The sequence below is a fragment of the Rhododendron vialii genome, chromosome 7a (assembly GCF_030253575.1).
Source record: "Rhododendron vialii isolate Sample 1 chromosome 7a, ASM3025357v1".
NCBI lineage: Eukaryota > Viridiplantae > Streptophyta > Magnoliopsida > Ericales > Ericaceae > Rhododendron > Rhododendron vialii.
This window is the reverse complement of record NC_080563.1, coordinates 10,361,268-10,387,491: the sequence shown is the minus strand read 5'-3', so window position 1 is coordinate 10,387,491 and position 26,224 is coordinate 10,361,268. Positions and strand designations below refer to the sequence as shown.

The following is a 26,224-nucleotide window of genomic DNA, read 5'->3' as shown; positions in this document are numbered from 1 at the left end:
TAAACAAATTCAAGTAGCACGTCCAATTGTTTTGCTATTTTCATCAATCCTGAATTTTACAGGCCAACATGTATATATTCCTTCTTCATAAAACAGTAGAGCGCACTGTTGGAATTTGTCCCACATGGGTTATTTTATCACCTCGAACACTAGTATATGAACCTGGCCAGCTCCCTCTCCCTTCATTGCCAATTAGTTTCGAGATGGATATTAAGTTGTACATTACGATATTTATGGTTTAATATGAACTTCTTACAATGACCAACTTTTTACATCATATATAGACGAGGTACAATTAATTCTACAGTGCCCCTTAATCCATGAGTAGACGTTTATTTTTATGCTGATTATAGTTAGATTCAGACTTTTTAAGTAAGCTAGAAAACTTCGACTGCCTTGTTTATGATTCCATCTACATCTTGCGGCATTTGCAGACACTGATCGTCGTCTCCATTTCCACCAAGCAAAGCAGCCACCGAACCCACAAAAGCAGCATTCATGTACGTAGTAGGCTCCGAGTGAGAGTAATCCGATCTCAAGTCGTTGAAGTGGTCGTTGGAATCGGGGCCTCCAACGATTGCACCCACGTGAGTATTTGGATTTGGTTTGGAAGAAGAATACCAGGTTGAGTAGCCGTCGTTGCACCCTACTTTGGCCGGGTAAGCTTGGCTCGAGGGGATGGATGCACCTCTATGGTGCAACTGCAATGGATATTTGCTGCCGAATCCTACCATGTATGACATCTTCATGGGGTTGTTTCCTAGTATGTAATCGACCTGAAAGACAGGAAACATTTAACTTGAGAGAAGAATTGCGAAAAAAAATACAGCTTCTTAAAAAAAGAATCAAAAATTTGTTTAGACAGTTATGCTGGCAGCACTAGTCATTTTTCGACGGCAATTTTCTTGGTCTGTGGACTCTGCAGCAAAACTCAGAAATTATGACTCTTATCTTAGTCAAGGAATGGTCAATAACCGATTGAGTCCCATCTCTTGCAATAAAAACACTGGAAATTTTCGTGTTTCATTTGACAACTGAGGTGAAGATCATTTTGATCAAGTGTGTCTTTGTGTGAACCTTTTTGCGGCTCCTTATCCTTCATGGTATCTCTAGTTTTTGTGTAAAAATAGCACTTCATAGCTTCGAAAGCAAGGAAACACGAAAATGGTGTTTTATTTATACACCTGTGCAGATGTCTACCTGTGTTTTTGCGAAGGCCTTGATTTGAGATGGGGAGAAATGTGCAGAACCACACTGGACTCCCTGAATTTTAGCTGCATTAAGTATCTTGGAGTAGATTAAGAGCACCATGGAAGCGCTTGTAACGTACTGCAGATTACTACTATCTCTAGTATACAGAAGCCCACCTGTAGGCAAAAGACATACATGTTTTTCTATTTCAGTCGCAGCAAACGTAGGCTCGGAAGCCTTCTATGTAAAATAGTTGAGAATGCAGTATGACAGCACTGCATTCATCTTGGTAGTCAGTAGAGTTTGGGGGATCCGTGCAGTGTCATCCATGCTGCATTCTGAAACGCTTGTCTAATTTTTCATTTCGTTTCAATACGTAACGTTTTTTCTGATTGCAAGTTTTTGTCATTACCGGGGGTGGTATGGATCTGAACTGAGCCACTCCCTGGCATCAGTGCACATACGAAGGAGTCAGCATCGCCCTTAAACTTCTCCAAGTTTGACTTCCCACCATAAAATTCCTGAACATAATCCAACTACTTAATTGAGTTACTTCATTGACCAATAAGACTTTTTACAAGGAAAAAAAAAAAAAAAAAAGCAGCACTTTTGCCAGTAATGTCTGAGCTCCTGCGAACTTGTTATCCCAACTGAACTCGGAAGAGGCCTGACTACAGCCTTGGTTGTTCGATACATAGTTCAAGTAGCTGGTTTGTCCACTGGCTTTGTATAGCCACGCCGCAGCCCATAACAGCTCATCCTTCATGAAATTCAGGTTAAATAAGCTCATGAGTCGTGACGGAAAGAGAAATTGATGCAGACCTATTAGTCATGCTTAAATGAAGCAATCTGCTCGTCTATTGACAGCCATTTGATCGTCGGTTTTGACACATAAAACGGCCATTTCTTGGTTAATGAATTTTCTCAGTGACCTTTTTTCTGATTCATATCTTCAAGAATAACAGGAGTGATGCGATTTTTTACTACACCAGCAAAGCTCACAAACATGATTGCAACCATATGAAGATTGTAACTTCGTTACCTGATAGCCGGAGTAAGAGCAGTAGAATGGGCAAGAAGCCTGGTAAGACCCCCTATACTTGTCTGCAAACTCAAACAGCTGAAATTCATTTGGACTAATGAGTTAGATGAACACAGATAAGAGCTTGATGAGCAGAAACCGTCCTGAAATTGTAAGACCTACCGATTTCGAATGGCTTAATAGATTGGCAGAATAGTTGGAATCAACACCTTTAAAGAAAATCGAAGCAGCAGAAAGAGCAGCTGCAGCATCAGCCGCCGCCTCTGTGCCTGGTGAATTGGAAGTGATCTTGTAGAGTGTTCGAGGAGTGTCCATGTCTTCGGGGCGCTCCCAACACTGGTGATCTTTATCTCCATCTCCTACCTACAAAAAAAAATATAGGAGAAGTAGAATCTTACTAAAGAACCAAGGCATACAGTAATTACTTGCTTAGAATCCTAGTTTGGAAACACAGCTCTATTTATTAGGCCCTTAGGGGTCTCTCTCTCTCTCTCTCTCTCTCTCTCTCTCTCTCTCTCTGTATGTGCTTCTTAGAATTGTGGATTCAAGATGTAAAAGCACTGACCGGTGACTAACATACATAGGCCAGTGCATAATCCCAGGAACGGGTTTGATCGAAGATTCAAAAAAAACAACTGGTATTGGTCCATAAAATTGTGATGAATAATTGTTCTAACTAATTAGTTTGATGGTGTAGAACCAGCAGCTAAGAAGTTCTTAACGCATAGGGGAAGTTGAAATTGTTAATGCATCCAACTCAATACCAATTGGCAATGAGGGGAGAGGCCGCCCAGGCTCATATACTAGTTTTCGAGCTGATAATTAACCGATGTGGGACAAACTCCAACAGGCATTATGCAACTCAATTCATGCTTCGACGCAAAGTTATATTGTAAAGCCTTTTCTGTTGTGGATTCAACAGAATGATATCTGGTCCTTTCCTTGTTATTACTGCTATAGTCTTTGAAGAAAGTAAACAAAGGGAGATTGAACCTGAGTGTAGAGAGTGGTAGGTGAAGTGTGAGCTCTTAATATGAAATCAGAACCCCAACGGATTGCTCTGTGGATATAATTTGTCTGACCGACTGAAGATATCTCTTTCTGGTGCTCAACGGCAGCCCAACTCAATAAGCTGACACTGAATGCCATCGGCCACCCAAACTTTACATTGTCGCCCGCATCATAGTATCCTCCCATCAGTCTCACCTGTCACAAGAAATATGCATTAGTTCCACCACTACAGCACTACTACTACTAGGAGTAGTACTACTAGTGTTTGCCAAACAAATTTTTGTGTTTACCAGGAACGGAAAACAGAAACGGTTCAACCAAGATGTAGGGACTGTGGACAAAGCAGCGCTGAAGTGAAGGAATATTACACTACAAGTCTCGTTATAGTATGTATTAGTGTGACCTGGTAATGAAAAAAAAAAGTGTGACCTGTTCCATACATGCTCATAAGTTGCAATTATGTTTGCAAGTGTATCAAGGCTTAGTGGCCAGACTATTCTAGAGTCATTGGTCACCTAGTGAACCAAAATTCTAAGCTGTTGTTCAAAAAAATATAGGTAAGGTGCCCAAAAAACTCTTAAAGCACCAAATGTTTTGTCGTCTCTCCCAGTTTTCTGATGGGCTCGAAAAGAGTGATTGTCTGCCCACCTGCCTTCTGAGAAAGATGGTGAAAACTTTTGTTCTTTTCGTGCATTGTATGTATGTAAACTGATTCTGTTGAGTTGACTAGTAACCAAAAAATCGTACCTTATCTGGTTTGCCATCAGAGAGTGCAGAGTCTCCCCTCCATTTTACTCTCTGGTCTGCAGGCAATTTTCCCGATCGTTGTCCTTCGAAAAACATGATTGCTTTACTGAGTGCATCTTTGTAGTCATAAGCTGCAGAGCAGAGCCCGTCGGCCTTCAGGAGTTGTACATTTGGACTGGCTAAAATGCCAAAAAGCAGCATGCCCAACAGCATTCCGCTACAGGCCATTTTTTGTCAGTGGTTCAGGTTATATGGTTGCTATTTATAGAGAAAATGAAACTATAGATAATTTCCTTTATTTTATTCTAATTTGAGCTATATCTAACTGCTACATGCCCCATTCCCAAAAAGAGTTGTGGAATTTTCTATTTAAACCCAAAATTACATGCATGTGTTCAATGAGGTATGATTGATGATGGATTCACGGAATGGAGATCGCGTGAAGGAGCGGTTCATTCCATGGGCCTGAAAAAACATGTCATTGTCGCGTCAATAATTAGAGTACTGAAAATTGAGGATTTTGTAGATATAAAATGTATGCCGCGATATGGCGTGATGTAAAACTAGGAAAGTGGCCAATGTTCCATTCTCAAAATATACTGCGGGTGGTTTTTTCCCGAATCTCTATTGGTCGACCAGCATGCTGATATGGTGCTCCCAAAGTATCGGATTATATGTCCGCTTCGAGTGGAGAAAGAGTTGTGGAGGGTAGAATGGGCTAGAGTCACAAAGATTGCGTAGAGACATGGAGGGCAGACAGTGTACCCACTCCTCAACGTCATTAGTTTGGAAAATGTTCTCATCCAATGATATTCTTGACATTCCTGCCCCCCTGCTTAAGCAAAATACAAGTATCAAGAGCTCTAAGTTTTTCTTCAAGGTGGTCTCTAGCAATGTTCTGGATCTCCACGGTAGCTTTTTTTGGATCCATTATCGGAAATGGTTGTTTTTGGATGTATCATCTGTTGGAAATCTTCCTTTCCTTCACATCATCAATCGCGGATGTGCTCAATTTCAATTAATGTGGATGTTCAAACATCTTTTCGGTTTCTGTTTGCACTCAGGCAAGGAAGTTTCCTAGGTCTCGTCCCGTGGCCCGTGGGTAAGTAATGACAACAGATTGGAGAACACATTGATATGGAATGGTGGTCTATGGGGCCATATAAATGGATCACTTCTTCAAGGAAGGACTGAATGAATCAACTTGTAGTTCTATGATTGTATACTGTGTTGAAATAATTTGTGATAACTCAGGTATGTCCATGTCAGCTTACGCACAATCGACTAATTCTGGGGGACCAATTCCATGGTCCAGCAGCAGAGACTTTAAATACGACTCCGTATGGACCGGTCTCAAAGGAGTTGATAGCACCTGAGAGATTTCAAACCTTGCGAGGGAGTAAACTAGTAAGTTCCAAGCCTTAACCACCACCCGGCCAACCGTTGGGGTTGCGTTGAAGTAATTAATTATCAAGATGTTTGGATACATATTCACACATTGTATGGAAAGAAGGAGAGATGTTCATGCTCAGCATGGAAATGGACTAATGGAGTATGAGAGAAATGTCTTTCCCTTGAAATCAGGGGTAGTTCATGTAGTATCTTATCCACTTCTCAAAGTCAATCACAAAAATTTCAAGCCCATCTTCTGGACAAAAAAAGTCTGGATGTAGCATGGCTTAAGTTTTGCTTCTTAATTATGTATCTCTATCCTATAGTATTTTCTAAGTCTGTCATCTTTTATTCCAATGTAGATGCAGCATATCTGTATAATATGCAGCAGCAATTTTTGAATTCTCTATATTTTGGACCATCGGATTTGTACATATTTTTCTATAGCTGAGATTTACGAGTAGTAAGATTAGAAATATACTTGGAAAGAATGAATATTTAGAAGAATGATGAAAGAAAAACTAAAATTAATGTTTCCTAATCTTATTCTGATTCCTTATTTTTGAATTTTTCTTACTTTCCTAATAGTTATCAGTTAAAACCGATTACTGTAATCTAGAGCTGTCTCTCTCTCCCTCACACGTTAATTTCAAAACGGATTCCAATTTTGAATCCAAAACTGCTCTCTCTCTCTCTCTCTCTCTCTCTCTCTCTCTCTCTCTCTCTCTCTCTCTCTCTCTCTCTCTCTCTCTCTCTCTCTCTCTCTCTATATATATATATATATATATATATATATATATATATATATATATATATATAGGCCCTGTTATTTTTTGAAATGTATTCAAATTGCTAAATGTTTAGTGGGTTGAGTGATTGAGGGGAAAAAACAAATTAATTACTCCCTCCGTCCCATAATATTTGTCCGGTCCGCGAAACGAGGACAACAAAATAATGCATTTCTTTCGAGAAAAAAATTAAATTTTTTTCATAAGTTAAAAGAACTCGTCGAGATCTAGTAAATTGTTGAATTTTTTTTCAACTTTTCTTACAAAAATAGTATTATTTTTACGTCTCCGTTTTGCGGACCGGACAAATATTATGGGACGGAGGGAGTATATATTTAGGTATTTGATTCATTGCAATATGTTGGTGGCAGCAAATGTATTGATTTTGTTACATCTTGATTTTAAGTCATAGTTTCATGTTCGCCTTCATCGGGTTGAAAGTTGAAAGCCAACAAAAATATACATGTGCATGTGTTTCCGCATTGGAGTTAATTTTCTTATTTAACTTAATTTTCTATAATACATAACACAAGGGTATATGGCTCATACATACTTAACAAAAGACAAGTTGCTACAATGGATAATTACTTTGATTTAATGGTTTAGGCTCATTCTCCTACTTTCAGTAAAATACTCACACTTTTTGCACATATTACATAATTGACGTGTGGGTTTATTTACTCCTAACAACTGTATTTTAATGTCTCTGTGATTTTTCAAGAGAGAGAGAAATACCAAAAGTTTCTAATTATGTGCTAATTTGAAGAATATATATACAGGGGAGCATTCCGGAGACACAAAAAAAGACACTCCAACTCAACCATTAAAACCCATGGCTGAAATTAGAAGTTCATAAAGAATTACTATTGGCTGCAAATAATTACTCCTGGCCGCAAAGAATCACTCCTAGCCGCGATGAATTACTATTGGCCGCAAATAATTACTCTTTGCTGCAATAAATTACTTGTGGCCGCAAAGAATTACTCTTAACCAAGAATTACTTTTGGCCGCATCGAATTGCACTTGGCCGCATATAATTACTTTATGCACTTAGCCGCATCGAATTGCACTTGGCCGCATCTAATTACTTTATGGTCTCGCAATTCTTTGCAGCCAACAGCGATTCTTTGCGGCCAAGAGTAATTCGTAGAGGCCAGGTGTAATTCTTCGTGACAAGAGTAATTCGTCACTGCCAAGAGTAATTCGATGTGGCCAAAGGTAATTCTTCATGGCCATGAGTAATTCTTCGAGATCAAAAGTAATTCTTTGCGGCCAGTAATAATTCTTCGCTTCAGATTCTTTTTCTTTTTAACTAATAGGTAAGAGAACAAAATTGTTGTTCAATAGAACTTGAGCTATTGGTTTAGATGATTTGGAGTTTCATGATCTGTCTAGGATTGAAGATTTTAGGTTTTTTGTTGAAGCCTTTTGAGTAGATAGAATTTCAAACTCTACTCCTTACTTGGTTATATATAATTTTAGAACTATTTCGCTTTTCTATTTTTCTAGGCCAGTTAAAGAAATAAGCTAGTACGATAAGGGTGTCATTTTTGAGTGAATGGATATTCAGAAAATTGAATTCGAATTGGAATCTCGTATGATTATATATTCTTAATATCTCTGACGCTATCCCTGAATGCAATTAATTTGAATTACACAGATTTGGTAACATTTGTTGTGTTAGACTATTTTATGAACTTGGTTAGATGAACCATGTTTGAAGCTTATTCTTAAAATGAAAATTTTCAGAAAGTAGATTTTGTTGAGAGAAGGGAAAATTTTCTGATTCACGGTTATTTGTAACACTTCTCTTGCATAAGGTAAGACCATACACACATCTGGGACTCACCTCATGTGAGATGGTGTTAAAAAACAACCGTTTTATCCAAAAAAAACTTCAAAAAAGTGGAGTTTGATACTTCATTTAAACTATGTTTAGAAAGCATTGCTCCGTGCCTTCAGGCACAATCAATCACTAGTTGTTTAATAAGTCATGATCGAGTGCTAATTTGGACAGGGATTCGAGTACTGGATTGGATTGGATTGTATTGAAGTGTGGTTATATCATTTGTGTTTGTCATGGGATAAGGAGTGGGACTAGCTCGTTTTTAGTTGCATATAGACTCACGCAAACCCACATGGGTGGGGATTGCCATATTCCCAATATATCAGGGTTGAAAATTCTCAGCTTTTATTTATAACACGGGTGTCTGAGTCAGCTTACGCGCACCTCAATTAATCTTGGGGGCCTAATTCCGCCGCCCACTTGCAGGAGTCCAAGCAGATTTGCTCCGTATGGACCAGCCCCAAAGAATTTGATAGTATTTGAAAGGTTTCGAACCTAAGAATTAGGAGGGAGCAAGCTCATAAGTCTCGAGTCTTGACCACTAAGCTAATCAGGGATGGAGCCAGATTTTACCTTAGCAATGGCAAAATGTATGTACTAGTAAAAAATTAAACATGCAAATGAACTACAATAGAAAAAGTCATTGAATCTAGGAAAATTAAAATAAAAATTATAATAAATGATATTTGTCATATGCACGTAGAGTACCAAAAAAGACCAATTTTAATTTAATCTATCTAGCTACTGAAGTGATGCATCTTGAATTGTGTCCGACACTTCTTCCAAACCAAACCGAGCCTTATGTCCCAATCATGTCGTTAAATGTATCGATGATAAAATCAGCGTCAAAACTTCTAGATATATCCTTCTCAATGTATGTGATCAAGAAACTTGTCAGAAAATCATCTTTCATCCTAGCATGAAGTTTTTTTTTATTTTAATTTAGACCTTATATTTTATAATACTTCACCTTGTCTCATTGAATTTAGTTTTGAAATACTTTTTTGGGTCTCCTTTCTTGAAAAAAAAAATAGAGGATTAAAGACTAGTATATATCAAAAATAATAAAATAAATCTAGCAATAACAGATCTATATAAGTTAGGGATAATTTTTTTTACATATAATAATTGCATTTTATAAAATCTTTGTCGTGACGGCCTCCACCACCAGACCTCCTTGGCTCCATCCTTGAGGCCAACTCTTGGTTGAATACTAATAGCTACTTATGTGAAAGAGTTATCCTTCTGAACCAACAGTACTAAAGGGATTTTTGAGTAATCGGCTACACTATATAATACACAATGGGCGAAGAACAAAGCAATAGATTTTTATGCGGCTCTCCAATTGTGTAATTGAGTACGTCAACGGCTTAGACCATTTTTCATTACTTATTGAATTGGATGAAGAGAGTATATATAAGAGTTACATCATCGATTGCTGCAAATATCAAACATCAATAACCCTTTTGTATCTACGAGTCAATTCCCCCGATTAGTTAGGAAAACACAAATTAAACTGAACCAGACTTCACAAACCCAACAAGAGTCCTGTGAAGCGAAATTTTTTATTTTATTTTTTATGATAGGATAGCCATTCGACTGGGTCTCAGTCCCTAATCCCTATTCTCATATTTAAACACATGCAAGATAGTGACCAAATTAATAGAGCAATGATAAATATCTTAATATATACAATTAACGCAATATTGTGGTATTTTTTTATATTTGGATTAGAATCACAAGTCTTTCAGATACCAATTGATCTTGCCAACTGAAGTGCTCGTGTAGTGCATTTTCCAATCTACCACAACAGCAATTGACTGGGTCTTGTGCTTCAAGTTATCCCCAGTACAGTAGTTGTTTAACAAAATATACAATAATCCCTTGTACTTATTACTCCCATTTCTGCCAATTATATTTGACATTTGAGCTTCAACTAAACGCTTTCGACTTGCTAATTAGAAATTACCATGGGATCAAGCTCCAGAGAGAGAGAGAGTGAGTGCGTCTTAATTACTCTTGGTTAATTGCATGTAGCATCCTCTCACTTTTACTAAGATCAATTTAGCCCCTCTGTTTCGATTGTGTCCGTTAGTCATATACACTTTAAGTTAATTTTCAATGTCACCTTTTTGTCTAAATCTTACGTGTTGTTGTCTTGTTGACAAAATGAATTATGCATGTTATCTTTTTCGTCTTGTTAGCAGTCTTAGTACACTCTCGCTGAATCTCACATTTGTCCTTAATTTGCACCATCACCGAATTTTCACTTTTGCATGTCTCTTCACCTTTAATCCCTCTCTCAGAGAATAAAAAAAATAAAAAAAAAAGGCTATCATGAGTGGTACATGTGCCGATTTTTATCGGCAATATATTCAGACGATGAGGTGACATTGCAACTTGAGCTAAAGTATGAGACTTGATGACACAATTTGAAGATGGAGGAGCCAAAGTGAAGTAATTCTGTGAGAGTGCAAGGATGCTAAGTGTAATAAAGGCCTCAAGTTCTTGCATGCTTTGATGATAACGACACATGCAATATTGTTGACACTCCCTAAGCTCTTGCAACAATAGGGGCAGTTGAACAGAAGTTGGTGAAGTTTTGTTGGTTTAATCAATGGGTGCAAGCCAATGTCTCAACTCTCTCATGTCTCCCTATATTAAGAAGTAATCTACTCTCTCTCTCTCTCTCTCTCTCTCTCTCTCTGCATGGAACTGTCCAACCTCCTCTCAGCTACCACCACCTTTCAGCTTCAAACATTAATTCCTAAAACATTCCTACACTCCTATCCTATTTCCTAGTAGCTAGATCATCAAGCTAGAATCCTCATGGGGGAAGAACAACTCCCAATCCCACCACCAAACAACAACATCCCCAATTACCTCTTCACACCGCCAGTACTTCCACCAACCTCATTCCACCAGCTTCCATCTTTACTTCATCAGCCCATAATACAACAAAACCCTAATCAACTTGGTATGGACATTGACTGGGTTAGCCTCCTCACCGGTTCCACTTCCATCACAAATAATGGTGATCAAATGCCACTGATTATGCCTAACGTATCGACGGTGATGTCGTCTGGTGCTAGGAATACCAATGAAGGAGAGAATTTTGGAACCCCGAAAGGGAAAGGGAGTGCTAGTAGGGCAAAGAAAGCAGTTCCACCGAGGGTTGCGTTTCATACGAGGAGTACTGAGGATGTTCTTGACGATGGATACCGGTGGCGGAAATATGGGCAGAAAGCTGTGAAGAACAGCAATCACCCAAGGTACATACTAATATTCCATATAATTGAACCCCATGCATGCTATCTTGTGGACAAAAATATGCTGTAATGTAGCTTACTCTGGTAATTCGTTGATTCATATATACAAGTATAAGGAGAAAAGAAAACTACAGGAAAGGAATTCGCGATCGTTTCCTTACTATTCATTTTTGGGATGGAAAATCAGGAATAAAATGAAGAGAGTTGTTAAACAACTATAAGAACCCATCATTGTTTGGCACAATACGTGAGCAAGCGTAAGGCCAAGCTGCACCTTGTAGCTTTTTGTGTGTCGGAAGTTGTGTCAGCTTGTTTGGCGTAGATTCTATTTTTCGTTACGAGTAACCTAAAAATCAGTAAAAGTTTATGATACATGTATAGGGTGTATTCGATATGTCCGAGCCTAGCCCACGGATGTATTAGAAATGATACCTTAAGATGGGTGTAAGGCTAAGCAAATTCTTAATTGACGAAGCTTCATTGTGATGATTTTTTGCTTTTCTTTTTAATTACTTTAAGGGGCGTAGCATATGCTTGGCTAATAATGTTCATAAAATGAAAGAGAAAACAAACTTCATGTTTATAGTGTGTTATTTTCTCTGTGATTTATGCTTTGTTTGATACTAGCTCAGAATCATACTAGCCCTGCAATTCGCATGGAAGATTTGCAGGGAATCACGCAAGGAAAAACGCGTTTGAACTCATTTTGGATTTTCACAAAAATCTAGAAAAATATCCGTAAATTTTTGAATATTATTTTATGAGGCCCTATAAAAAAATCAGCTCCAACAGACATCGGTAAGTATTACTTTTGGATTCGTAGAGGCGTTTCGCCCTGTGAATCCAAAAGTAATATTTACCGATGTCTGTTGGAATTGTTTTTTTACGGACACCCATAAAATAATATTCAAAAATTTATGAATATTTTTTTAGATTTTTGTGGAACCCGAAATGAACCCAAACATGTTTTTCCTTGTGTGATTCCCTACAAATCTTCCTTGCGATTAGAATTTCCAATCCTTCAAAGGCCCTAACTCTTACCACTTAACGAACTGTGACATACTTGGGCTTCAAAGGTGACAAAATTCTTAACCAAAAATCACAGTACTGTTTCTTTCTCAGAAAACAAGATCGATCCTTGACATTTTGTATTTTTTCATGCAATTCCCACAAAAAAAAAAAGGAGCTATTACCGGTGCACGCATCATACGTGCAACGTGAAGAAGCAGATCCAACGGCTGTCGAAAGATACAAGTATTGTTGTCACGACGTACGAGGGAATTCACAACCATCCTTGCGAGAAACTAATGGAGACCTTAGGTCCTCTTCTAAAGCAAATTCAGTTTCTAACTAGATTCTGAAACGGAGGATTTGGGATCAAAATTGAAGACGGACTCGCAGCAACTCCCAGCTTGTTCGCTCTCTAACATTGTGTACAGAAAAGCAAGAAAAAAAGAAATGATAGAGAAAAGGAAGGATTCAGAAACTTGTATGTATTTCTGTATATGAACAAGAAACCTCTTCTTTTCGAACCCTCTCTCACTTTGTCAACAACAGAGCATAATTTGGGAGTGTTATTTAAGTTTGATGTTGCCTTTTTCCCTTCATAATAACTGCTGCTCTTGGCTTCGGAATATTATGTTCTCTTACATGAGCACCAGTGAAAATCCCCTATGCGTTCCATATGAGAGAGAGAGAGAGAGAGAGAGAGATGACAAATGCTGATACAAAAGGTTCCTGAAGTAGCGGAATTTTTCTGTGATGCCCCACAGTGGTATTGAGGCATGGATGCTCCCATAAATATGAACTTTTAGATTGAAAAATGCATAATCTCAACCATTAGATCAAAACCACTCTAAAAACAAGGTAGTCTTGTGATTTTTCGGCAGGCCAAAATTACCACAATGTATGGCTATACTTACCACAATGTATGATCACACTTACCACAATGTAGGGCCATACTTACCACACTGTATGGCCACAATCTAACTCACACGTACCACAATGTATGGTCATACTTACCACAATGTATGGCTACAATCTAATATCTATACTCCAACGGTTGAGGGAAAATGGGGCATGGATGCCCCGAAACCGGACTGGGGCATCATAGCCGGATCTTAAGTAGCGAGATGAACAAACAGAACCATAAAAGTTAAACTTTATAACTTTCTTTACTGAAGGGTAGTACAAGTTCCTTTGAACTGACTGATACATCAGAGCCTGAATACATATCGTAGATACAGAGAACACAAAAATCCGACTCCTATTTACAGAAGGTAGAAGAAAATGGTTAAGCTATTCTCTAGGATAAGCAATTCCGAAAAATGAAATGAATCAATATGCAAACACTATTGTTGGTAAGCATGAATCAAATCAAAAATCACATCAGAGCTGAAGTTAGATCTCACAAGCAGCAAACACTGAACGAGTTGCTATCACTGCACTTGCACACCATCGCCTTGAGAATGAAATGAAACATGCAGACCAGAAGCTTGATATCAAGAGATGCATCTGAGGAGAGCTTGTAAGATTGTTGTTAATTTAGTTGGTCAAAATTCTCACAAAAGTTGTGGGAAATTGTCTCCAATTGAGAATCTGAACGACAATACTCTCACAACTGAAATGTGCCTAACTCATGGCCGTGCCTCACTAGGAGTACTTTTCTCTCGCCAACCCATTCCAATCGATAAGAGAGATCGAGATTATGAAGCAAAAGTTTCAACCTGTCCACATCACTCGAACTGCCAGCATTCTCCTACAATCAAGAAAAGGATAAGAGGCTTTTATTAAGATGAAAAGAGAGAAAAGGTAGTATTACAGGGGTACTATCAGAGAGCACAATGGATGCTTTTCTAGAGCCATTCAAACTAGACTGAGCACGCAGAGTCTAGAATCAGTGTACCAACCAGAGCTGCCACCTGCAACCATAGTGCTTCAAGCCTGTTGCGATACAATTACATCAATCTCCATATCAGTTTTCCATTCCAAATGCATAACAGAAAAGGAGAAGAATGTAACCCTACACTTCTCTGAATCCCAGGTGTGAATATGAACAAGGAACCAATCATTGTTACCGAAAAGGGCGGGCCAAATTTGACAATTTACAGAACTTGCCTCTATAGGAGCATTACCTTACTTCTGATCACACCTCAGCCTTTGGTGTTTCATTCCTTCAAACTCATCACTTACCCTAAACATTTTATCCTTCTAGATACATATAAAATCTTTGGATGCCTACTTCTCAACTCAGTATCAGCGGTCACAATTCAGATATTGTTTACTGCTCGAAAATAGGAATTAAATTGATTTTTAATTAACTATCCTTGTCCAGAGAAGGTTATACCAGGAGAGAAACTTTCTTCTCTTTATCCTTTGATTGATCTGTTAGACTTAAGCTTTTTCCATTAGATAACTCACATCCCAGTTGGTATGGCCTATGAAAATGGTTCTGGTTACCATGCCGCGACGTACTAATTTGTTGGAACAAGAAACTTGCTGGCACATCTCATTACCAGACAGCAAATAAAGCAGCATGCAATTGTACCCAATAAAAAAGCATTGAATAAAACAGAAGAGATAGGATGCAGAGGAAATAAAAATACGAACCATGCCGACGGAAATGATATGACAGTAAATGGGTATCCCAGAAGAAATAGCAAAACAAAGAGGAAACTCACCTTTGCATTAGCATGTCTATCATCGCCCATTATGCTCGCCATTATGCTAGACCTGGTGGAGTTGGGGGAAAATCCTTCCCAAGGGGGAACAAAAATCAGTTTAGTGCATTGGACAGGAACAAGGTTTCGGCTGAGCTTTTCCCACCATCCGGATCCCAGTGACCACCATCTGATCATCAACCCATGCTCAGAAAAAGCAAGTAAGCCCTACAATTTCAATGTCATGTCTCAGATACCAAATAGAAACATACCATAATCGCTTAATGGTACCCCATCACTTAGTAAGACTTTTACACATTCTTTCTACCCGTGAACACAGTGGTGGCACCACAGCCACAAGCAGGTATTCACATGAATACCCTAAGCTTCTCCTCCCTACAGAAGTACTAGATAATTCTAAAGCTTAGTTTACTTGCTTGAACATCCCTTCACCTAATTTGAACCCCTGGATTTGCACAAATAACACCCTTGACAACTACTTTTTAAAACAAAACGTCTGTTTGGATTCCAAGATTAAGGTGGAAAAGTGAAGTATTTGGAATTACTAACATGTGTTGATTACCCTTTAGGATAGGTATGAAGGGGTGCGGGTAGGAGAGATATTCAGTGCTTATGGGACATGATCCGACTACTCAAAAATGTTGAATGATGTTCCACCAAATACAAGGATTCCACATAAATTGGCTCAGAGATTGGGGTAATGTCTTAGGGGCACCACATGATCTCTCGAATTACGAAGGAAAAAGAGTAAAAAATTTTAATTTTAATTAATGACTAATTTATTATCAGTAATTCCAAACCATGAAAACTGGTAGAGCAATTCTAAGATACTATGTATTTGTATTCCTTTGTAAAACCATTGTTTCAATACATCAGATTATTCTTTTGTATTTGATTTTTTGCTATAGAGTTGGTAGAATTCAAATTGAATGAATACCTTGATAAAAATTGGCGGAGCTGCCATTGCTTGAAGAGAAATGTTATATAGGAATGAACTAACCAACACAAAAATTTTAGATAGTATGACGTCTATAGAAACATTTGTCTGATACAACTCAAAAATAAAATGATTCCATAGGGAAAGCTTGTAAGCAATTAGGGTACAGAAAAGAGTGAAACCACACTGGCAGAAACAAGTGATTAGAAAAACATTTATTTTTCCGTGAGTTCAGTCATTGAACACTAACATTTCACAAAATGCATTAACTAAGCGATTAACACTGGACCCCAAATTCAGTTGGCTTGAAGCAGTTCTATCATATAACTTAGCGATGAAGACGGCAATGAGTATGGTTCCCAGAGGGTGAATGTTCCCAACATTAAAAGAATAAACCAATAACGATTTTCCTCAAAGAGTTCAATCATGTAGAAAATAAAATAATTATCTTTGCTTTTCTTCAAAATTTAAAACAACATATGCATATAAGCTAGGCACAAACAATATAGTAGTAACAATGTCACCCGCATGCTATCAATTCCAGTGTTGGGGCAGTCCCTACAGGGCTTTGCCCCAGCCTTACTTGAGCCCCACGCCAGTGGATGATGGGATTGCTCCCATGGGTTTGTTGGTCCACTAGGCCGGATATGGAGCAATCAAAAAATCATTAAAACAGTTCAGACCAATACTGACTCCTTGACCTGCAAGGTATGCAGTGCAAAACAATAGACCACAGAACACATCTAGACGGAGCAAATTACTAAATCCTATCATCACGTGTGTTCGATACCAAGGACCAGAAGATAAATTTATAGCATCGGTCTGGCTGGCACTAGTGAATCAACTTAGTTTTCGGGGAGAGGTTGGACTTGATGGCACCAAAACTAATCAACCTGATCTGGATTCTGGAGCTAGAAACCAGTCAGTCAATAAATAAATAGGTAAATTTAAGTTTGCGGCAATAAATCTACAAGATTCAAAAGGAACAGTTTCTTCAGTCTGACAAATGACCTAAAACATAATAACAGAGTTGAAATCAGGTCAACCAGATTAAGAATCGAAAACCAAAGTCCATAACATCTATAATAGGCCCACAGATTGAAGTCAAAATTTGCCAGCTCTAAGCCAAGCTGAGTGCAATTATAGGCCAAGTGAATGCATGTTCAAATCAAATGTTATTTGAACCAAAACATGCAGAGTGACAGCATCAGAAACCAGTAGCAGAATTATGTTTAGTGGCCGTCTTTGAATTGATTAAATGTACCTCTCCATCTGGTGAAAAGCTTAAGGCTGAAATTGACGTGATTACAACCACTTCTGAAGCTCCTCCAAGCAGACTCGGGAGCCCTAAAGGTCCATTTGCATCCAAAACCTTGACTTTTGCCACGCTGGGAAAACGAAGACACGGAGAGAATAGAAGCAATTATAACCTCTTCATTAATTCCTTAGAGAAAGAATGCATGAACTCTGTGAAGATTTTCAAATGGAAGTTGTTAAAGCATCCAACTCATAACCAATTTGCTATGAGGGGAGAGGCCGCCCACACTTATATACTAGTTTTGGAGGAGATAATTAACCGATGTGGGAGAAACTCCAACACTCCCCTGCACATGTGACCCCCGACTCGCACGTGGAGAGGTAAACAAACATTCCATAACACATGGATCACAACAAACAACGGTGCACTTATGGCACAAACAAGACCCTAGCTCTAATACCATGTTAAAGCATCCAACTCAAAACCAATTGGCAATGAGTGAAAAGGCCACCCAGGCTCATGTACTAGGTTTGGAGGTTACATCCCCCCGCACGTGCGACCGCCAGTGGTGAGGTAAACAAACGATTCAACACATACGTCAACTATCAACGACAAACAAAGGGGTAAACAACCATCAACGACATAGAGTCTTGTCCAAAAGCCTCCAAAAACCTAGCTCTGATACCATGTTAAAGCATCCAACTCAAAACAAATTGGCTATGAGGGGAGAGGCCGCCCAAGCTCATATACTAGTTTTGGAGGAGATGATTAACCGATGTGGGACAAACTCCAACAGAACCAATAAGATCTTTGACTTCAGGAAACTTTGTTGATGTCATATTCATTGTCTTGTCAAACAAATACTGGAAACTCAGCACAAAGAAGGCATTATAAGGAGAGTCTAAGTAAGTGGTGGTGAGTTAAGTCTCAGTAAGCAAGTAGTCCTCATCTAACTGGTAGTAGGAGAGCCCCAAAAACTTAATTTGTTAAGAAATGGGCACCACCACACTCGTAATGTATATCAAGTTATTCAACATACATTCAAAAAAAAAAACTATTCAACATGCCCGCCCATTATAATAAATACCACTGAATTGTAAGGGACTTGAGAATTGAAAAGTTCAGACAGCATAGTGTGCATGCTATCTAACTGTAGAGATATAGCAGGATTTTCTTCTCTATATGGTGTATTATGTTTCCGTGTTCCGATGACAACCAGCCCTGGATATTCCTTATCAATCAGCACCCCAAAAACCAAAACTGAACCTTTCCCCAAATACCTTGGCATCTAATTTAAGACCTACATCAGACATTAGTACAAGGCTTTATTAACACTTGCAAAAGAATTGGTTAAAAAAATGCCAAAAGTGACGTTTCACTTGGAAACCAATCCAGCCCCAAGTTCACCTCAAGTGTGTTCTTTTTTTTTTTTTTGATAAGTAATTAATTATATTAGAGATAAGGCATTAAGGGAATGCCACCCGTATACAAAAGAAGGCCACAGAACAAAAAGACCCTATACATTGCCACCGGAATGGAAAAGCTCAAACCAACCTAAAAATTGGTCAAGGGATGGAAAACAATCTCCCTTGTCCCAACTATACAAGTTATTCGCCAAGAAAGATTTTATCCTAGCTAGAGGTTTTTCCACCCCATCAAAAACTCTCGAATTTCTCGTGCCATAAGACCCACATCAAACAAAGCGGGATCATGGCCCACAAACTCTTCCTTCTCCTACCCAAACTAACACCCGTCCAAGCAATAAGAAGTTCCATGACATTTCTCGACACAATCCATTGTATCGCAAACCAAGAAAGCACCAAAGCAATAAGTGTTATTGAAACCGCATTTTATCATTTGTTACCTTTGCATGTCATAAACCCGGATGCTAGCATTATTGGTCTCCCCAATGGCATCACCAACAGCCAATCTTGTTGATGTGTCATTCAGGGCTACCATAGGGAATACACGTACAACTTCCTTAAGTGCTGCTATTGAACTTTGAAGGCAAGTTTTGCGCATGACAGAGTTGCTAAGGTCCATGGTTTGTAAAATGAAATTAACCACCTGCAAATCTGTCCAACCGTTAGAGATATTACCACAGCAAACACTTGATTCTTGCTACCAAAATACTAAAATATAGAAGAATAGGCAACAAGATAGAAGCGACTATTTACAGCACTCACAAGGAGGTGCCAACTCCCACCATTAGCACGATTGTTTCGAATTCATTTATTTCCTATATTATTGTTCAAAAGAAAATTATATGGCATAAACCATGAGCCTCTATCATGCAAGCCAAAATACTCTCTTTCTCCCAAATAAATATTAGAGTATCCCCTTCTGATAAAAACTGAGATTTACAAACCTTATCAAGATATTGAGCTAAGTTTCTTGGAGAACTGCGCATGACCCTCATAAGAGTCATCAGAGAAACTACATGAACAGGGGAATCAGATGCAGTAGACCAAATCTGGCTCTCTATCACGTTTAGAAACCCCAGGTTATCAGCCATTGCTAGGCTTGGAAGAAGAATCTCAACCAAGGTTTCCCGAATATTCAGAGGTATAGCTGGATTTTGAGATGACGAATCGACAGGTGGACCACTAACAAACTCTATTTGGAAAAATATATCCCCAATCAGACGAGGTATTTCAGAAGCAATGCATGCCTTCCATGTACTCTCCATACCCTCTGCCAGAAGCTCCGCTGCAGTGGAACTATATTTATCATTCAAGGCCATAACCAACTTCATTAATGGATGAACAACCAGCATGGCAAGACTCGGTTTGACAAGGCTAGGGTACCAAATGGCCAATGCTGCAGCAACAATGATATGAGATGTCATTGCATCTTGACTTGTTCCCCCAACACAAGAAATCCAGTCCTGCACTTCATATGATTCTAGCCATGCAAGTATTTCAGAATCCTCTGCCTGAGAGAGCCCTTGCATTTCCAGCAAGGTGTCAGATTTCAACCAAATACTGGATGAGGTTTCTGAGCTTGGAATTTCATATTTCTTTGCAACAGTTCCGTTTGGAGAACTCAGATGACTTTCATGGCCATTTGCTTTTGGACAACATAGGGGAAGTGGAATTGCTCGTGAGGCAGCACAATGGAATAAAGAGCGTGCAGCCATTCTTACGTGTTCACTTTTGTCTTGCCAAAAACTCACCAATAACTGTAAAACAGAGAGATAAGACAGTCAGGCATGTCAAATTCGCAAAATCAGATGAGTGGACATGCAAAAAAAACATCGGACTTGACCAGTACCAACTGTGAAATCCAAACAGGAGTGTGGTACCACCTCACGATTGGGACAAGGATGAGCATTTTAACCTAACCAAAAACATAATCTACAACAGTGTCGGACGCAGGATTTGTGTTTGGCAAAAGCTTGAATCACGAGTATTTTCATATTCATCATAAAAAGTACATTTATAAGTATATATTGCTACTTGCAAGGTCCGAAGAAGAGACGGTATTGTGTGTATGTGAATACCCACTGTTTAATTTTATACACGCAACCTAAAAAACAATTGATACTAGAAATTTTAGTGATTTTTACCCCACACATGTAGAAACTTGAAGAATTTTTTTTCTGCAGTGGCCAATCCCATAGAATTTTTCCTAATTAACCTGAAAATTAGTATTTTATGCGAGAGTATTTGGAGTTGTGCAGGGTCTCAGATTCCCCCTTGCACCCCCTTAGGACCGCCCCTCCCTACGAATACCCAAATCAGAGGAAATTGGTACATAAATCCCAAAATTTCCTCTCTTTTTTTCCTCACAACATCCAAGCCAATTGAGGTCTTCCGTCCCCTGGCATTTTCCTTACCTCCCCCTGGTCCATAGACCCTATCACTCTCCCTTGCCGTTGCATCCACCGGTCTACGTTGTACACGAACATAACATCTTAGTTTGTTCTCTCCAGATTATCTTCTATTGGTGTTTGTATAATAACGCCAATATCTCGTACAGAAATAAAACAATAATTCTCCTCCCCACGTTCTATGAATAATACAACCACAAAGAAGGGCGATCCAAAGTAAACCACACCCACACCAATACAATCTGTAACATGGTTATTCTTCAATTCCGCAATGCCACAGAGAGAATGGAAAAGAAACTTGAACAAAAATGGATATCCCCATCTTCCTAATCATCAAGATAATATTGGATATTCAAGAAAACAAGAACCATTACCATTCGTAGTTACCTGAAGCAAGGGTGGTTTTACATCTGGGGTTTTCTCCAAAAAGTTCCGAGTATAAAATGCTGCCAAAGCACTGCACAGAAGACACGTTACATAAGGATCCTAGAAACCGCACTTAAAAAGTTGTCCATATAACATGTCCAAACAATGTTTTTGCACAGAAACAGTTCTTTATGAAAACCTAGTAGATATATATCACCAGAAAAGGGAAAAGGGGAAGAAAATGTAGGGATGCTAAAGAAATAATTTGCTACATTGCCATAGGAAGGCACACGTGCATGACACTAACACTAACTATACATTAATTTCACAAGAAAATAACACATGATGGTGAAAATAATTCGAAATAACTAAATTAATTGATGGTACAAATACTCCATGTTCTTTCATGTGTGCAGCAGGAAGGTGGTCATATTTTGTGCAAATATATACTACAGAGTACAGAAATCAATATACAGAGTAATATTTGTCATCAACCAAACAATCTGATTGAAGTCATGGTAATAGAACATAAATGCCAAAGAAATGGTGAACATAAAGAAACATACAGCCACGGTACCTCAGGATGACTGAATGAGTCTTTGAGATACTGATGAGGTAATAGCGGTGTTAATCTATTTCTATATATTTCAAATTATAGGAGGTGAAAGTACCTTTTTTTCTAGACCAAATTTATCCTAATTCATAAGTACATAAATCGCATTTATGAGCTAAATATCCAACTCCATAAATCCGCGGGGGATTGTTTAGTTGAATAGTACTACCATATCAACCAAGACTTAGGAAATTTGATTCTCAACTAGGCATTGCTACGGATATATAGTTCAGATGAGGATACATTTGCATTGTATACTTCATACTCATTTCTTCCGCCAAGAACTGTGATAGCTACCTGCTGGAAGCAGAACAGGAATGAGACCAGCTAATCATGTGCTGGGCAAGGGAAACCATGGTTAGTGACCTCATTGCAGAAAACTCTGATGATGATTTCCAAAGCTGCAATGTTACCTTTAAACGTATCAGGCTATAAAACAAAAGCGCAAGACAACTTTTTGCAACATGCATTTAAATTAACCAAATGCACCTCAAGAGTAGCCCTTGAACCTGGAAAAGTCAACGTCAAAGATCCTCTATCCCCTTGCAGCCCAGAAGCTAGGAGAAAATTCTCTGGTCTCTTTACCTTCATTTCAGTCATCAGTAACTTATCAAGCTTAATATCCACATCCCATAGATGCAAAAAGGACAGGCTAAATTGAAGTAAGCATAATTCAAGTGACTGAACCCAGTCATCATTCACTGCAGAATTAGTTGAGGTCCTCTGTAAACCAGACTCATCACGAATGGTGACAGTATTCTTAGGCATTTCAGCTGCATGTTCGTTCATATGCATAATCCCTTGATTCTCACCACTATCTTTCAAGATCTCATGCTTTTGACATAGAGACATTAATAAGGCAAGGTCAAAACTCAGACCAGCAATTCCAGGGAATGGGCAAGAGCAATTGATGGGATGCTTGTTGCTTTGGAGAATTGACACAGGCACTGAAAATAGCTTGGTGGAATTTCCTTTTCTAGAATGGGTTAAGGAAGCATTGGGATCAGTCGTACTTGTGATACTAGGGAGCGTATTTGATGAAGAGGCCCCCTTGCCTAACTTTTTGGAATGAGCTCGTGAGAGTTTACCATCTTCAACTAAGGGGAGAAGTAATGAGGAGGCCGATGTATTTCCATGTAAAACACCACCAGACGTGGAAATGGTGTTGACTCCTTCAGAGAAATGATCAAACATGGAATGAGAAGCTGTACCACGGAGGACTCGCTCACGGGCACCTGTCTTTACATCCCAAATATACAAAACATCAAGAGCATCAGAAGCTCTGGAATGGTTCTGACAAAGACACGCCAGGTAACCTCTTCTACCATCCCATATAACTTTTGCTGGACGGTATGGATGTCCAGGAAACATTCTCTCCACACGCAAAGTCTCAAGAGAAACAAGAGCAACACAGGAATCCTCCCCCACAGAAAGAAAGCAATCATTCCATGGACGATCAGTTTGAGGTGGGGGAAGAATTATTTGGCATACTGGAGCTACATGATGGTGCATCACTGTAATAAGCTTCCCAGAATCAAGATCCCATATACGTATCGTGCAGTCCATGCTCCCGGACACCAAAACACGATTGAATCTCCATCCTTTGGCCCTACCAACCATCCTATGTGCAGCCAAACATAAAACAGCACCAGTGTGACCAGAAAAAGATTGTTTGGAAACATTTGAATCAGTTTCATGACCATGACTACTATTGTCAGATTCAAAGCCCTCAACAAATATATTAAAACGGACAACTTCTATTTCACCAGTGTGAAATCCGTACACAACAGCATACGGAGTGTAATAGGACTCCGAAATGACCATTGATGAAGATATAATGCGTTCCTTTTTGCAAAACCAGTACTTTCCATCAGTTGCACATATGCTATCTACCTTGTCCCTGCCTGCCAATTCAATGCCAGTATCATGGAGGCCAGCAATTTCATTAGGAGATGTTGAGCTTGCAACCCAGTCAACAAAAAACCTACCTTCAGCAAGCATTTTGCACTCTTGTTGCAAATTTGAACTCTTATCACATTGCTGAGGCAGTAACCATGTTGTGACATAGGGTTTCCAGAGCAGAGGTTCTTCAACGTGAAAGCAAATTGATTCAATACGAATAAGATAAGAACCCAACTGGACAAAACAAATCGATAATTTATCATCGCTGGGATGATCAACATCAGGTAATACAGATAGCAGCTCAAAACTGAAAATACTATCTGAATAGGTTATTCTATACACAACTGCAAACCCTCTATTATTCCAAACAGCAAAGTTCTCCTCAATCCTATCACGGATTCCCACTACTTTCCTAGCATTACTCGCAAGAAACATGCCCCCTATAACATGTAATTGACCAGAGCCCTCTTCAAAGCAAAGTAGATTATTCACAAAAGAAATCTCCCCGATTGTACAGCCGCTGACCGCTGACCTAAATATACAGAAGGTTCTATATACATGAGCTAAAACCTGCCCACCAGTATCAAATGCCAAAACCTGTAACCCCTCACTTGAGTCCTCAGCCCAATCAGTCATTTCGAAATTGGAGGAGTTTTTATGCAAGGCTGCCCCCTTTTCCGAATCTGAATTGGGTTCCTTTAGCATCGAAACGCGTTGTAGCTTACCATATGTATCACCAAGGAGCACTGATTGCTTTTCTGTACCCTCAACTGGTGGAACTATGGCCATGAATCTGAGTGGCCCAATTTGCAAATTTCCATGAAATATGGTTTGGACAACTGTAAGAGTATACGAATCAACTATTGCAACTGTACACTTGGAAGGTTCTCGGTTTTGCGGGTCTCTGTCCATCGCAGCCTCACCCCCTTCAGAGGATTCCAGTGACTGGTGGTCAAACAAATGAACCGAATCGACAAAACATGCAGCTACACAAACATATCTTGGGTTTTTCGGCAATGCTCGTACCACAGATGGACTGCCAACCCATGGTGGCATTTTCCTTCTGCGCCTACAATGTCCACTGTCTCTGCTCCAAACACATAATACCCCATCAGTACACGCACTGATTAACGCACCAGAAACAGCTGAATCAGAATTCACCAAGACATCACTCAGATAGCCTATCTGCCCATCTCCTGAATTTACCGTTGGAAAACAAATCCCGAGATCAGCTATGGGGGCTGCATGGCCACAGAGCATGGCAACTGGTTTAATTTCCTGGCACATAACGAACATAGTCAGTCTGAATTGTGATCCGTCTCAAATGGGAGTGATTCAACGGTCCACACCATTTTAGTATTTTCCTATCACTCTTTGTTTGGTTTCTCTGGTTAAAAATAAACTAAGAGCAATGCTACGGACAAGTATTTGGCCCCACGTGATGCATATGAGATCCACACACATCGGACAACTGTGGACACATATATGTCAGAATCTATGTCCAGAGTCCAAACATCTGCATCGAAAGCATTTTCTGTAAACTAAAGCGACTTAATTTTGCATACCTCATTACTAGAAGGTATATCATTCCCTCACGTGGTGCCACGCAAATGTGTGGTAGAGAAGAGTTTGGGGCACCGCCACGTGGTGCCCCAAGACACTGAATAATTACTCAAGAATCAGGCTTCTATGCAGGCTGAGGTTAGAGGTTGGACTGCAAAGAGCCGTCAGTGACCCGGTTTGTAATCTTAACCGTCCAAAAGTGCTGAAAACTATTCTACTGATTTACTGTAGATTTCTGAACGTTTTCCTAAATTCTTATAAGGAAAATACGGATTTTAGAATCTGAACTATTAATTGCCGAAATGGACAGACGCGACTGCAGTCCGATGGCAGGGAGGCCGAGTCTTTTTCTTTCTTTTCTATTCGCACCAAATAGAGCATAGCATAAACAAACAAATGCGGTCGAGTGCGAATCAGTTAACGACAAATGAGTTGAGGCGAGTAGGGTTCACCTGGTTGGCGTCGGTGGGAGATATGTTCCACCAGACGATGGAGCCATCGGATCCGCCGGTGTAAAGAGTGGGAGGTTGGCTGAGGCTCGCCGCGGCGGTGACCCTGTGAGTCGGAGGAGATGAGGACCAGACGCAGGCAACGGATCGGCACTTCATCGGCGAACACGAGTCCGACACCGGTTCCGGTCAGGGGGAGAGCATTAGATTGGAAGAGTGAGGCAGAAACAAAACGGGTCGGTAACTGACGGGTTCAAGACCGTTTTTCCTTACTCCTGTACTTCATTTTTTTTTTCCCCCTTTTTTTAGAATTTTCTTGGTTTTGACTAATTTTTTAA

At 39.3% G+C, this 26,224-nt stretch overlaps 3 protein-coding genes across 4 annotated transcripts; 1 reads left to right on the top strand and 2 right to left on the bottom strand.

The window, feature by feature from the left end:
* Positions 1 to 4,256, bottom strand: LOC131333044 (endoglucanase). The gene is made up of 8 exons (XM_058367353.1): positions 3,992 to 4,256; positions 3,227 to 3,439; positions 2,396 to 2,596; positions 2,234 to 2,311; positions 1,799 to 1,951; positions 1,604 to 1,712; positions 1,201 to 1,367; positions 1 to 776 (listed from the first exon to the last, which is right to left on the bottom strand). Exons 1-8 carry the CDS (start codon positions 4,217 to 4,219, stop codon positions 378 to 380), a joined length of 1,548 nt encoding a protein of 515 aa, XP_058223336.1. The 5' UTR covers positions 4,220 to 4,256; the 3' UTR covers positions 1 to 377.
* A 6,587-nt stretch (positions 4,257 to 10,843) lies between these two features.
* On the top strand, positions 10,844 to 12,849 carry LOC131333377 (probable WRKY transcription factor 43). Its single transcript, XM_058367861.1, has 2 exons — positions 10,844 to 11,289; positions 12,470 to 12,849. The coding sequence occupies exons 1-2, from the start codon at positions 10,847 to 10,849 to the stop codon at positions 12,645 to 12,647; spliced, it is 621 nt and encodes a 206-aa protein (XP_058223844.1). The 5' UTR covers positions 10,844 to 10,846; the 3' UTR covers positions 12,648 to 12,849.
* A 580-nt stretch (positions 12,850 to 13,429) lies between these two features.
* LOC131332326 (uncharacterized) lies at positions 13,430 to 26,188 on the bottom strand. Of its 2 annotated transcripts, XM_058366490.1 has the most exons (9): positions 25,890 to 26,185; positions 22,462 to 25,152; positions 22,270 to 22,373; positions 21,381 to 21,450; positions 19,530 to 20,342; positions 19,026 to 19,228; positions 17,168 to 17,291; positions 14,967 to 15,173; positions 13,430 to 14,044 (listed from the first exon to the last, which is right to left on the bottom strand). In XM_058366490.1, exons 1-9 carry the CDS (start codon positions 26,043 to 26,045, stop codon positions 13,901 to 13,903), a joined length of 4,512 nt encoding a protein of 1,503 aa, XP_058222473.1. In that variant the 5' UTR covers positions 26,046 to 26,185; the 3' UTR covers positions 13,430 to 13,900. The 2 variants fall into 2 exon arrangements, 1 of the variants encoding a protein (XP_058222473.1); XR_009201646.1 differs by lacking the exons at positions 13,430 to 14,044; positions 14,967 to 15,173 and having other exon boundaries at positions 19,026 to 19,236; positions 25,890 to 26,188.
* Positions 26,189 to 26,224: the final 36 nt, after the last annotated feature.